Raw genomic sequence first — 14,222 nt, 5'->3', positions numbered from 1 at the left:
TGGTCGCAGCTGTACAGTCCCTTCTCTGCTTGGTATGCCCACTGATTATATAAACTCATTTGTCAGAACTAAGCATGTTTCTGCTCAAAAATGAAATCTGCAACCGCTTGCTGCAGGCACTGGCGAACGCGCTGTTAGTCGCCACTGCGTTTCCCTGGACAGTCTGCTTTTTTTTGGTAAGACAAGTTAATTAATGTCAAGTTAATTACTATCTTGGCAGGAAAAAATCATATTTTGTGGGCGCAAATTATCCGCCCGGACCTATCCGGACCTAGCCATTACCAGCTCTGAGCAAAATGTGCAGAGCCGCTTAAAACCAAAAGGACTTCACACTGGTTGTTGTGCTGCAGTACGGTCTAATGCATTTTACTTATCCAAAGGACTCCATCGCCTACGAGCGCCACCGCAGGGGGGGCAGCAAAATGGAGACAGACAGCAAATAAGGGCTTGCGAGCTTTGGTCTTACGTCTGGAACGAAGTATATTGCAAATAATTCTTTCTCAAGTGATTTACATGAGGCAGTTAAGTCTCCAGCTGCTTCTGCGACTCTTACGACGGCTGCTTTTGCTGCAGGAAAACAGCAGAAGCCTGCTGTGCCGCTGCTGCTGCGCTCATGCGGAAGTACTTCCCGCTGCAACGTTGGCGGCTGCTGCTAGCGGCGTTTGTAGAGGCAGGGTTGCAGCAGATTCGGGGAAAGTCTTGTTCCTGTTTTGCTCTTTTTGTTTTCTTGTGAGAACTCCAATAGGACAAAAAAAGAGGCCAAGTCCCTCTGAATGGGCAGAAACGCGTACGACACATATGCGCGTCTCTGCATTAAATGAATGGAAAATTTACCCTAAAGTTAGGAAAGCTAAATACACAAGCTATGCAGCGCCATGAAAACCAAATTAGTTTACTGAACGGGAAGGAATTTTGTACGGCGGTAATATACCGAGTTTTCCCCCTCCCTTGGACACTTGTGCATTCAAAGCATGCTGAGGTGCCCCAGTACCTGCTTGACGCTTTTAAAACCCAAACTTTCAATAGCTGCGACGAAGTCTGCCAGGGACGGAATGCGGGAGGACACTTCAACAATGATCAAAATCCCTCTGCAAACAAAATCTGAGCCGGAACGTCTGAACACTCGGGCTGGCAGAAACTGCACAACCGTGGGGTCCCCGTACGTTAACACTCCTTCACCGAGAGGTCAACAGTTTCGAGGATTGGATATATGAGTAAACATTCACAAAGTTGACGCAGAGGTGTCCTAAATCGCAAAGTGGGAGAAAGAGGCGAGCTACTAACTAGGGCCTGCCACACCGGGATCATACCCCCTGAACTTACCTCGGTCTAAGCAGTCTGTGAGCCTCCCGTAAGAAAGCAGGCCAATCGCGGCCCATCAAGCTCAAGCAGAATATAGCCACGTTTAAACTTGCATTAGCCAACGGTACCTGCAAAACCAAAGAGGACAACGAACGTGCCCGTCAACGTTTACTATCACTGCTTAACATCAATTGTAGAAGAGCCGCATAGAGCAGTACACAGCGATATGAATATACATAATTAATAATGATTTCGTCTAGTTTCGAAGGGTGATAGCAGCAACTGGTGACAGGAGAAAAATACGAAATGAAGGACAAAATTGAGCGCAAGCAACGCATTTGTTTCTCTACTCCTTTTATTTACACGGCAAATGAGACATGCAGTAGTGCAGTGAAAATAAATGCAGGGTGCATTCACTGCAGATTTGTTCACAAACATATTGCCGAGGAAGAAAGTGTGAGGTATACATACACTTGAAATGTCGCAGGCCGTAATCCGCTCGTTTGCCGCAACCAAGTCGAAAGAGTGAAACGTTCTATAAAAAATGCACAATAAAGATGAAAACAGTACTAAAAAACGGCACAGGACGATAGCCCTCATCAGCAATACAATGATGCGCTGCCGTGTTGCCCGTCAAATGCTTTTTAATCGGCTGGGCAAATACATGCAACTGCGTTTAGCTTATTAGTATCCATTTGGAAAACAAAAGCAGCAGGTACTATTGAGGAACAAACGTGCATCTTTTCAAATGTGCTTGTCACACGATATTAGTTAGATAGGTGGATGACGCCACAAGTTAAGCTGTATCACATTAATGACGGCGATAACAAAAACAACAGCTAGAAAGCGATTTCATTGGAAACAACCGCCATGGCTAGCGTTCCAACCGCTACGCTACCTCTCTGAAAAACGAAGAGCTAATGCCGCCTCCCCACATCCAAAATCGCCGATGCTGCATCAGCCAAAGCACACATACATTAATATTTAACTGGTCATTTTTAGGCGACTAATGAACTGGATACGTGAAAAAAAATGTAGTTGAAAAGCCGGTACTAGACTCAACCTTCCCAGGCTCAGCATACCAGGTATTCCAGCTGAGCATACGTCTCACTTACATCCATTCTTTTGGTTTTGTTGCTAACCAGTCGGCCACAATGTCAAGAGGATTCAAAGGCCAACGGCGAACTTGTGCGCGGTACCCCGCGTGGTACTGAAGCGAGCACAAGCAGAAGCAGCAATAGGATTAAGCTCAGCAAGAGCCGCAGCAGCAGCGGTAGCACACACAGAAGCACAAACAACTGAGAAGCGTAACTCCTGTTCCTGCGGCTTGACAGACCCTTGTGTCCTCTGCTTACACCCCTCACCCAACAAAACAAAGCGAAAATAGTACTTCAGAGGACGCACAATATCAAATAATTCGGGCTCCCTCTGGTACTCTGCAAACGCCGCCTCCCCTTTGTTCGTGTACAGAAATTCATTGAGGTGACGAAAACGACCGCCCTGTAGCCGATCTCTGGTAGCAGTAGCGCTTGCGCCAACGGCCGCAGCCCGACATGCAAACTGCTTCACCAATTGAAGCTTTGTCGCATTTTCATCCTGCTGTGTTTGCTGCTGCCGCTTGGTGCTGCAATCCTGAGCTGGCTGTGCCCTGTTACTGATGTCTCTTCTCTCTTGTGCGTGCGTGTCTTCTCCACCAGCCTTCGTTCGGTCTGACGGTTTGTGCTCCTTGCCTGTGCTTTCATCCTTTACTGAATTCAACTTCGTCTTTGAACACATGCGCCTCCTCTTCAAGTGATTTGTGCCATTTTCTGTCCCTTGCCCCTCACCTATTTCTCTTTTTCTCCCTACTTCGCGGCACCCTTTTGATGCGCAACCCTCCTTGCTCCCACCCACTTCGGCCACTGCTCCCTTGTTACTTGGACCGCAGTTTGGCGCTTTCTTTTTCTGTCCTGAATCGCTTTTTCCTTCGTTTGCACGAATCGATTCAGACTTAAGTTCCGGGGGACCCCTCGATGAAGCTTGCAGCGGCTTCTTCGATTGATGTCGCTGCTCGATGGCAGCAAAGACGTCATTTCTGCTGCGCTGCTGCTGCAGTGCAGAATTAAGGCGAAAATCAGAGCTATGGTTGAAATGTAGGCGTTGCTGCGACTGCTGATGGGGCGGGGTGTTCCCAGGTGTACGTAAACCCAAGAACCGCCTCCCCCTGTTTCCGGCGCGTTTTGATTTGCAGCTGAGAGAAAGCATCGAGGCGGCGACTGGAAACGTTTCCACTGGCAAATATAAGCATAGCCCCAAATCCTCAAAAACAAGATGGTTATCTCCACACCTTTTTTATCGGCAAATCTGGAGACTAGTCGGAAATATGCCGCTGCAGCGAACTAAGGAGTTTGCGTTTACCAGATGATACTCCCAAAACACGGCCAGAGAGCATTGGGAGCGACCACGCCAGATACCACTGAAACAGGTAGAGGTGTGCATATATCTTCGAGTCTGCGCGTTTTCCTCGCGCATTACGGCAGCGCCCCTACTTAATGGAACATATAACAAGATTAAAATTACAAATAGAGAATTAGCACGAAAAGTTAAGGTTGTTTCACTTCCAACTACATACAGGGCCAACTTGCCCGCTGCCGATTTATCTCTCCGCTGGGGCCTTCGGGGAACAGCTGTCCAGCTTTGGCGCTCTAGTGCTTATTGTTAAGTAATTCAGTTGTTTCTTGAGTTATGATTTAAATTAAATGTCAAGGTATCTGCATTTTAACCCCATGATCGCCCTCCCTTCTTGATGGGTAGGGGCGTGGAAGGCGCTGCATGCCTCTCCTTCCCTGCTTTTCTCTCGCTAATCCTCTTTTTTCCCATCATATCTACCACACCACCGCAGCATGAAGGAGAAAACAACGGCGGAAACGCCGACTCAAAGTCAAACGCTTACCGCCACCATGATAACCACTACTGGCTCATCCCTCACTGCCACGGGCGCAGATCGTACTTCTTCCTACCCTTTCTCTGCCCCAAGACTCTACAGCCGCGTTGGGGACCGATACTCTAGGTTGGATGGAGTCAGCAGCGAGGATAGCCCCCGGATATCGGTGATACGATCGGCAATGCGGGGGCCGTCTGCAAAGTACAGGAAGTCGATTAGTGCTTCCTGGGGTCTGGGTGAGGGTGTCTCAGGGCGCATGACAGCGGCCTTGCTTGTGGGGATGCTGCTATTCTCGATGAGTGTGCCCATTGCCGTCATCAAACTACAAGGAATTCGAGATGAAGAACAACAGAGGCAGCAGCAGCAGCACGCGCTTCTGCCTTCCGACTCAGGCCTCCGAGACCCCGCGCGCACCTCAGAAAGGACATCTACTGCTGAATATGCGGCTGGAGAAGCAGACTTAACCCGAGAGAGGCTGCCTTTGACACCCAACCTTCACCAGAGCTTTTTGTCTCTAAAGCACACAGGAGACCACGGGCTGCTGCTAACGGTGAAGGATCCCGAGTGGGCAAAAGTTCGGGAAGCACTGCTACAGTCGATTGAGTCACTGCGGACGCAGCAGGCGATCGAATTTGAAGGCACAGAGAAGACAGAGGAAACTCTGCGGCTCATGCTGGCGATGGACTTGGCATGTCTCGAGAACACAGCCGTAGAAACCAAACTCGCTGTAGACGATGCCAGAGCCAGCCACCTAGGGGGATTTAGCGAGGCATTAGCAGCAGAGATCAGGGCAAACATGGACGCGAGACGAAGGCAAGCCCGAGCAGCGGAGCTGTGGGAGGCAGAAGTGCAGAAAGGCAAACTGGGGTCCGACCCCGCCCTCAAATCAGCTTTGCTCAAACTGCTGTTGGCCGTCCGCAGCAGAGCAGCAGCAAGCGAGTATCTTTCTGCGGCTGTTGGCGCCGTGCTGCTTGGGACCAACCCCACTCCCCGAGACAGTGCTGAAGAGAATAGAGTTTACGAAGGGCTAGCTTATCTTATTAAGGCGGGCCAGCTAGCTGCCACCAACAGTCTTATTGAAACACAAGTGTCTCCGTGGCTGGCCATCATATTTACCTCTCTCTAATCGGTGCTAGACTCAATCCGCAGCACTGGTACGCATTTAACTCAGTCTCGTTTTTTTGACTGAAATTTGAAATAGGGTCGGGGATTGGCCGTTCGTGGCCAATGCGTGCTCTTCAGGAGCAGTCTTGTAGTAGTATGGTAGCAGAGGGAGCAGCAGGAGAGGCAGAAGTCCCAAAAGCGGTAATAGCAATAGTAGGAAAAGTTGGGCGAAAGGCGCCCAAGTTAAACAGTTCAGGAGTGTTCAAGCTGTGCATACTTCAAACATAAGACACGCGAATCAAACACAAAACAAGTGGGAGCTAAAACGGTGAGACTAAGCGGAGTCACAGTGGAAGTGAGCGAAGTGAGCGAAGCAAACGGAAAGTAAGCTAGTGCAATCGAACAAAGACCGACTTTTCTTTGGCTTCGTTTACAGCGTTTGTGTGTTAACTCTTGGCTTCCCTTTCTGCCTATTGTAAGTCTTCTTCTGCTAGTCTTAGTTTAGTCCTTTTTTGGAAGCGAATTCCTTTGGCTGTTGGCTCAGTAGTTACTTGTGAGATATCCGGCTGGATAGCTGTCCCTGCTTATATGGTCTTTGTAACTTGAATCCACCCGCAGTACTCTATGAACAGTGTCTTAATTTGATTCGGAAAAAATTTCCGCAATTCGCAGAACTACAACGCTGCACAGAAAAAATTGAGAGGTTGTAAAAAAATGCTTTTAAATCGCTTCAGGTCATGGAACTCGATTTTCGAATCACGCTTGACTTAAAATGCTCCGCTAGCAGGCCAGCATTTGTGGCCGCCAGTGTCACCGAGGCCGCAAGCGGCCACACTGGGTAAGATACATAAGAAGCTACACTCTCCAAGGGAAAAAAAACTCAGTGAGAACGGCACTTCGTGTTACGTAATGCATACGTGGGTGTCTTTGCCGTGTAGCGAAAAGAGGGCACCTATTTGGCCACCAAAGAATGCTATGTAGAAGCTGAGCCGGGCATAACCCGCCACAACAGAAGAGAATATGCAGATCTTACTCAACATAGTAGAGACAAGATTTACGGAAGAAGGTCTGGGACAACGCCACTGTGGGGGCGATTGAAGGGAGTGTTTGGAAAGCGGTGCTCCAGTGCACTGGGCTTACTTAAGGGAAACTTGAGCAGAATTGGCAGATTGGGCACGGTTGAAGCTGGAGGTGCCCCAACGCTTTTGCATTTTCAATGGCTTTGCGCTTACCCACTAGGGTGTAGCCGATAAGTTGCAAAGATATCACTAGGTGCGTTCGGCTTACTTCAGGAAGACAGTTACGTAAGACATTGGCATACCAGGAGCAGTGCTAGACGACTACTCCTTGATAAACCTGCCACTCGAGCTTTGCAAGGCCCAAACTAAGGGTGACACAGTGGGTCTGAAGTGCTGGAGAGAAGCAGCAGCAGAGCTAGCTTCCTCGGGAAACCTGTGGATCGCTAAAGTAGAAGCGTGGAGGGGGCATAGGGAAGAGTTGGCTCTCAGCTTAGGACGGGAGCAACAGCAAAGTGGCTTAGCCTTCCATCAGTTCATGGAGCGACAGTGTCCCCTGCTTTGTGCGTTGTTCAAATACTGTAGGAGGACCCCTAATACATAAACCCGTATTTAGTTGCCAAACTCCCCTCGAGGCGACGCAGATAGTGAAGCCATGAACTACCTCTACCCTCAATTTTATTCAATTTGGCGAGTGGCCTAGGTCAGAAGACATCCAGAGGTACCGTCAGATATACTCGAGGTCCTCGAAGAATATAGGGAAGTGCTTACACAAATACTAGACGTAGGGTTTCTACCGAGGCGCTCACATTACCACCAGATTATATGGTTGCCGTGCAAGCTACCTAATAACGCCCCCATATGTTCGTTACCACCGGATCAGCGTAATATCCGAAAGGAAATCGCTTAAGTTGCCAGCTAGGTGGTAGCTAGATCTGGATTGCTCCCCAATAAGTGCTCCGGCCGTCATGGCTGACAAGCATGATGATGCTTTAGGTGATCGGAAAGTGCGCACGACGGTTCACGCATTAAGCGCTCTTAGAAGTGCCCCTGACTCTCGTCTACCCTGTGTCCAAACAAATTTACAGCTTATGCGAGCGCCAAGCTCGTGGAGTCTTGACGCAATTTTGACATACATTTTCAAGGGCAGGAATGAGCTGAAAGTCGGATATTTTGCAGAGCTAGACTTGTGAATTATGTGGTGCGAAACTTTGACAGAATCGCAGTGATTTGTCCAGGTGAACTGAACTTAGGTGGATACGATCAAAATTTTGGTTTTGCTTATGTGGACGTCCGGTCATGTTCTTGTGGGATATAGCAGTGTGCTGGGCGAGGGCACCGTGCAATGATGCCTTGTCCCCTGTGGGCAGCAGACTTACGTACTTGAAGAGTTAATCTATGCCACTCTTCCGAACATCATTTGTATTCATTCTTTCTGACAAGTTAGGCTTTTAGGATTTCTTTGGGTGTGAGAGCGGGTCCCGAACCTGAAGATGAATCACCAAGACTGCTCCTCAAAGACTTAGTGCAACCCGATTTGCACACACAGCGAATTTAGTAATGGGGCTGTAAGCTTACCGTATCTTCAAACGATTCACATTTACAGATACGGAATCCGTATGTTTTTTTGGGGCACGTGTGCAGCCATGTTGGCTGTCTGCGCGTTCTCAAAGATCAACGGCATATCTGTGGAGAACGCCCTCTCCTCCCTTGGCTCGGAAAGCCTTTGCAGGACAGACCAAAGCCACCAGGCTATTTTAAGTGAAGCGCGATGTTTTTGAGGCCTAAGGTGTTGTTAAATTATGTAAGGTGTTGTCAAATTATTAGCTGCCGGAATGTGTTTACTGGCTCGAAATGGTAAGCTCACCGAGTCTGGTCCGCTATAAGCAAGGTTGTAAAGGCTCGCCCGCAACGCCGCTGGTCAAGATCTCCTACACTAAGCGACTTTGGGAGAGTCCTCCTGGTGGGAAGACAAGGAGCGTGGACTGTCCAACTTGAATATTTCAAGCTCATAAAGAGGTAGATGCGCTGCTCGAATGTGTATGTAACAATTGAAAGGCTTCTAGGGCAACATAAGGTGATTTGCCGATGTTTGATGGCATGGCCCACAGCGCTAAAGGCTCTGTGGGATTCTTGCTAGTGTAAGCTTGCATCTTTCTCTAGCTAGTAGACTAATGAGATGTGCTATTGAAATTTCTCCACTGCACTGCACTCGATAGAAGCACTAGATAGGAGAGGTAAGCTTGGAGCATCTGATCTCAAAGGCATGCTTATTCCGTCTCTGCTTCAGAGTAGGTATAAGTACGAGAAGGGCTACCGAACTGCGACAGCGAAATGCCCACTCAGCGTTCAAGCGTATCCGCCCTTCGTGAGCTACTAGTCAAGTCGGTGGTGGGGAACTGGCCAAATTTTCAGCGCTGAGCTCTAAAGTCCCTTATATACTCGTTGAAGCTCATATTGTTCCATAAAGGTAGTGAACAGCCACTAGTCTTCCGGATGTGAAGAGCCGGCAATACACTATTCTGCTGACAGTGAGGTCAGACACCCTTACCTAGCTTAAGTAGCGCTAGCTCCAGTAACTCTAACTATTCCGCAGAAGAAGATGAACAATGGTGAAAGGCGTTGAACCTGAAAAAGAAATCATAGCTCGACTCAAGTTGGCCTGTAGCGTCGCGAGATCAACGCTACAGGACTAAGTCATTCTATGATAGCGGGCGTTCAGATCCTGAAATGTGTACACTATTGCTGGTGCTCATAGCCTGCTTCGGTGCGGATTCATACATTCGCCTACACCATTTTTGAATCTTGCCTTCCTACCCGCGAAAGCTTCCGTATAAAGTGTGTTTCCAAATGTCTCACTTCCGCGCAATTTCGAATGCAACTCACAACCAACGACCCACGTGTTAATTTCTGTACGTGGGCGTCAAACTTTATCTCATTGTGTGTGAAAATATAAAAAATAAGTCATAACTTGTTTCTTTTTGTCACTTTTCCAGTGCTTGAGCACTCCGTTGTTTAGATGGGTTTCACAAAAGCTTGCGTTCACAGTCTGACCGGTCCTCGCCTGCCTCCAACCCCAGAGAACAAGTTTCCACATTCAGAGTTTGTGAAACACGGCACACATGATTCTACTAATTTGTTGCATTGCACGCAGCTAATGATTGACCGGAATGTTCACGTCTCAAGACATGTCCCTAAAGTCCTCCTGCTGGTGTTGCAGGCGCTGGAAGCGTACATCGAAATAGAGTTAGAGAGGATTTGATAACCAACACTTTGAATTGGGATTCTCTACGACTAACTGATATATCCAGCAGGATTTCCACTGATAGCAGTAGGGACGGGAATGTGCACTCGGGGGGGCCCTTGTTCCTCTGCCCAGCGTGTCCTGGCGCTGCTGCTTAACGCGGTAGCAAGCCTCCCTACGTGCCTTCAACAGTGCTGCGAAGCCAACAAAAGCTAGCCTGACAGCTTTCCTCTCTAAGTACTCTTTGTTTTTTCGTAGAACTAAAATACTCGTGGGGGGGGGAAGCGAGGGCTTCAGGGTAACGCAGACCTACTTTGCTGGGCGTGAAAGGTCATTTTTCATTGTATTTCGTGTTTAGTTCCCCTTATGGAAAATTAGGTGATGCAGGCGCAAGTAGTACATCAGCGGCTTGCATATTCTCAGTAAGTCGCAGACCCCATTTCGCCAAGGTGGGCGTTGTGTACTCATCGGTATGAGATATTCCTGAGGCGTAGCGTATTTGTGTGCTGTTGCCGCGGATAAAGATGGAAAGCGCTTCAAACAGGAATGGTACTTGCTCTTGTGAAATATGCCGGTTGCATCCCCACGTGAAGGGAGCGCTGCGGCGCATGCAGCCTCCTGAATTGAAGCTTTATTCACGAGCGGAGCTCATTGAGTTGCTTGAAAGGGATATCGCGGAGGCCCCACAAGCCGAACAGAGTACGCAGGTAGGCGATACCGAGTAGCACTGTGTAACAGCATCTAGCCGTGTCAACAGTGTAGTTGACTAGCGGTACAGTGACAGGGAGTCCGGATGTGCGTTTATGGCGCAACTGCCGAAATCGCACACTGTTGGATGATGTCTGCACCACTGGAGCTAATCCCACACTTGTGTAACGTCTACCAAGTTTGCCGGGGTTACAACGCAGCCGGAAAGAGGTGAACATTGCTAATGCGGCTTCGAAATATGATGCAATCTAACCTTTAGGTTGGCGATACAGGTGGGATCTGAGGAGTGCTGGTGGCATCTTTGTGCCGCTGATGCTGCTTTCCCCTTCTATGTAATACCCACGTAAGCACGGAAGATGGGTACGCAGTGCTCTGGGTGCTGTATCACCGCTCCGCTGTTGTATCTGCTTGCGCATCTACTACTGGCGCCGTTGCAGGTGTCCCGAGGAGCCAATTCTTTACCATTTCGCTTTTGCTTTTTCTTCTTGCCGAAGTTGAATTCCCGAATTTGCAGGGCGCATGACACTTTCACTGGCACCCATGCATTTACACCTTTCACATGTGGCTTTGTATTTAGGAGGGAATTCGTCTCTGCTCTTGCTTCATACTTGGCAAGTCGTGTTCTGGCCATCAGTTGTAACAGCAGCCGGACGAGCAGCAAATGCTGCAGTTGCAGTGCGGGAGCAGCCTGGAAAACCAGCAGTTGCTGCAGTCGCTGGAACTTTGACAGGCCTGTTACTATTCTGGAGTGCGGAGCCGGTACGGGGCTGCTGGCTGCTCACCTGGAGCCACTACTGCAGAAGAAACTCAAGTCAATACGGCAGCGCAGCATCAGCATCTCATGCTATCCCCAACAGCAACAGCAGCAGGAGGCAGGGCACACTGGACGGGAGCAGGCGGCTTTGCCTGTACACCTGCCTGGCAGTCGAGTCAACGCCGGAGCAGAAAATAGCAGCTCAGGCAAATTTGCAGTGCCTGGTGATACCTTCAGAGCACGTTCCGCCCCTTCACAGACGCAACACACTGCAGACAGCACCTCTGCTGCAGAGTCTCCCGTGGGTGCGTCCTGCGAGCCGTTTCTCACTACTTACATTGCTTCTGAGCCTCGAGCGGACCTTCAGTGGTGTCCTAGAGAATTAGGTGCGACGAGGGCTGGGTGTCGCTCTGTGATGCAGCAACACTGTCCGCAATTAGTGATATGCTGCTGGATGCCCTTTAATGTAGACTGGACTGAAAGTGCTCGCTCCAGTTGCTGCGCGTGCTGTAGAAGGACCCAAGCACAGTGCTGTGGTGGTGATATGTCACAACGGCAGAGTTTTAACTGTCAAGTGAGGGAGTATGTGCTTATTGGACACGCGGAAGGGGGACTCGTGGGCCGCCCGTAAGTATTCACGCCATCTTCACTTCTGCAGGGGCTCCGTTAGGTATCCTGGTTATTCGTGAAATCTCTGCCGCTGCTTTGTTCATAAGGGACCAGTCGCCGTTTGCTGTGACAGGGAACGTCGGTGTTGGGTTAGACTTTGCGGTTTAGTGTGTATAGGACCACAGCCGAAAGCACTTTAGCAGTGCGTGGGGACGTCGGCGACGTCACAGCGGATGCTGGTTTTCATCCCCCTCCGTCGGTTTTCGTAAACGTATGGTGCATACTCTTTTGTGCAACAATGCCATTTGCCCTTTTTAATTCGTCGCAGACTCGAGACGTGGGGATTGCAGGGTCATCGCGTCTGCTCATTGCCTCTGGGCGTTGACTATGAAGAAATGGAAAAGTCTCAAAACTGGCAAGAACGCAGCAGTGGTAGCATTCCTTATGGCGCTGGAACAAGCTGCTCAGTATCTGCTGCAGAGGCGTTGAAGGTGGCTGAGGACCAAAGGATGGATAGAAGCAAAAGGCGCAAACAGAGCATGAACGGCGACGCAACAGCGAAGGCTCGAAATTGGCAGTCAGCAAACAACTTCTGCTCTCTTCCGCCGGATGTGCCCGCAGCCCGGGATTCTCGTCAAGCACAGTACGGCTTGGGGGAGCGTACAGATGGTGCTGCCAAGCTTGCCGGAGAAAGGGTAGTCGAATTCGGCGGCTTCGAGCTCTTACCCCTGTTGGATAGGCCGTATTACCGAGAAGGCTTTATGCGACTTCCTTCGTTGCCGTTGCCTGCTGAAATTGAGAAGACCGTGGGTGGTGAAGAGGCGAACCAGGATCGCCTACTACAGGAGCTGCAGCAGGCGCAGCCACTCAGCCGATTTGATTCTCCCCATAGCCTGCGTGCGGGTTGCCCTCCCGCATCTCGAATTGTTGTGTTTCGCCGCATGGAGAGAGATATCAAAGGCGGCCTTGAACACAAATGACGCTGCATGTGCCCCTTCCACGGCTGGAAACGGGCGTGAGAGGGAAACAACGAGACTTGTATCTTGAGCCAGTACATGAGGTATCATGAACCTCAACATAAAAACTGATATGGATGCGTGTGATACTGCAGTTAATACTATAAAATTGCGGGGGTGTGGAACTATGCTCAAAATTCGTACCTTCAAAGTGGAAGAGTGGAGCATTCTTCGCAACAGTTCTAGAAGTACACACGCACGAGCTCCCTGTGCGACTGGAACGAGCCAAGTTACAAAAGCCAGTAAAGATAAAATTTGTCACTTCTTGGCGTTCGCACGCCCGCAGAGCCATTCGTATGCGGGAGGCGTGCAGCGAGGCCCCTTGCTTTAAGCTCACTACTTGCAAAGAGCTGCCCATTGAAGGATTTGAACATTCAGAGCCGAATTCAAATGCGGGGAGAGCCCACTCAATACTTTGAAAGAACCCCGTGACAATCGGCCCAAAGTCCAGCAGTTACACACAAAAAAAAATTGGAACTGTGTGTCGCGTCGATCCACGAAAACGCATGTAATGTCTTACCCGAATTTCACTATCTAATAAACCCCTAAACTGAGACAAGGCACGGCACAGCACAGCTGGCAAGTTGGGCTCCAACGAAAAAATGTCCCACTATGAAGGTTGCCCCATTTGGTCCGCCCCATTCTCAGGGGTTCGTGCGTCCGGAGAATGTATTTGGCTGCCCTCAGTCGCTTCTACTGGAGGCTTTGTTCTCTGCTTTGTATGCGGCGGCTTCCTGATACGGGTCATGTGGCTTTTACGCTCTTGCGAAGACTGAGAGGAGCGGAACAGCAAGAAAACCAGCATCCACCACTATGGATCCAAACAACTAAACATTTAACGAAATTCTGGACGCGACGCAGAGATCAAACTACGGAAGGGCTGATGCTGCTTAAAGCTTTTCGGAAGTGAAGGGCGTCACGTCATACCGCCAGAGGTACTTGGGCACCGAAGAACAGCCAAGTACTAATGACACCTCCCATCAAAGGATAACACTTGCCCGTTACGACATAGGTTATATTTTCGACAGGCATATCTAATAGACGACGAAACCGACGACTCCCGCCCAAGTAGCTACGGATTTCGGTGGAATCTAAAATATAAGCAAAACACAAATATTTCATTGATGGCGTGTTGTTCCTTAGCTAGCTCAGCTTCTCATCCTCACAGTAAGAGAACCTCAGGGTAGGAAGAAAGAATCTCACCCGATGTTGCCAAGTGAATCGGGAAACCGCAGAAGACATGGTTCGGCTTCACAGGAAAAACGTTCTGTTGCCACAAGTAGTAAATCTGTTCCTGAGGCAGTAGCACGCAGACAAGGCTAACAATGCAAATTTTGAACAACATAGGAGGCATAACCGTAGCCTTCTAAAATCAACGAAATGGCTGGCAAGTCGAATGTTTTGCGTAAAAATTACCATGCGGTAATACCAATTCCACTTCGCAACTTGTTCGGCAGCGTAGGTTCCACTAGAAACAGGCATTTTCCATTCCGTTGGAACTCGCGGTTCCTGGACCACATATAACACTGCACAAAATTTCCACGCG

General features: G+C 49.3%; 5 protein-coding genes across 5 annotated transcripts; 3 read left to right on the top strand and 2 right to left on the bottom strand.

The window, feature by feature from the left end:
* Window positions 1-2,469: 2,469 nt before the first annotated feature.
* On the bottom strand, window positions 2,470-3,546 carry ENH_00082150 (hypothetical protein, conserved; the record flags this gene model as incomplete). Its single annotated transcript, XM_013583008.1, has 1 exon — window positions 2,470-3,546. The coding sequence occupies one exon, from the start codon at window positions 3,544-3,546 to the stop codon at window positions 2,470-2,472; it is 1,077 nt and encodes a 358-aa protein (XP_013438462.1).
* Window positions 3,547-4,184: 638 nt separating this feature from the next.
* On the top strand, window positions 4,185-5,351 carry ENH_00082140 (hypothetical protein, conserved; the record flags this gene model as incomplete). The annotated part of the gene is made up of 1 exon (XM_013583007.1): window positions 4,185-5,351. The coding sequence occupies one exon, from the start codon at window positions 4,185-4,187 to the stop codon at window positions 5,349-5,351; it is 1,167 nt and encodes a 388-aa protein (XP_013438461.1).
* A 134-nt stretch (window positions 5,352-5,485) lies between these two features.
* ENH_00082130 (hypothetical protein) lies at window positions 5,486-5,617 on the top strand (the record flags this gene model as incomplete). The annotated part of the gene is made up of 1 exon (XM_013583006.1): window positions 5,486-5,617. The coding sequence occupies one exon, from the start codon at window positions 5,486-5,488 to the stop codon at window positions 5,615-5,617; it is 132 nt and encodes a 43-aa protein (XP_013438460.1).
* Window positions 5,618-10,113: 4,496 nt separating this feature from the next.
* Window positions 10,114-12,640, top strand: ENH_00082120 (hypothetical protein, conserved; the record flags this gene model as incomplete). Its single annotated transcript, XM_013583005.1, has 4 exons — window positions 10,114-10,296; window positions 10,570-10,640; window positions 10,875-11,678; window positions 11,989-12,640. The coding sequence occupies 4 exons, from the start codon at window positions 10,114-10,116 to the stop codon at window positions 12,638-12,640; spliced, it is 1,710 nt and encodes a 569-aa protein (XP_013438459.1).
* Window positions 12,641-13,597: 957 nt separating this feature from the next.
* ENH_00082110 (hypothetical protein, conserved) lies at window positions 13,598-14,158 on the bottom strand (the record flags this gene model as incomplete). Its single annotated transcript, XM_013583004.1, has 3 exons — window positions 13,598-13,767; window positions 13,880-13,970; window positions 14,093-14,158. 3 exons carry the CDS (start codon window positions 14,156-14,158, stop codon window positions 13,598-13,600), a joined length of 327 nt encoding a protein of 108 aa, XP_013438458.1.
* Between the last annotated feature and the right edge of the window lie 64 nt (window positions 14,159-14,222).

The sequence above is a fragment of the Eimeria necatrix genome, genomic scaffold (genome assembly GCF_000499385.1).
Source record: "Eimeria necatrix Houghton genomic scaffold, Enh_scaff8, whole genome shotgun sequence".
In the NCBI taxonomy this organism is placed as follows: Eukaryota; Apicomplexa; class Conoidasida; order Eucoccidiorida; family Eimeriidae; genus Eimeria; species Eimeria necatrix.
The sequence above is the reverse complement of the archived record's forward strand: the minus strand, read 5'-3'. Positions and strand labels throughout refer to the sequence as shown.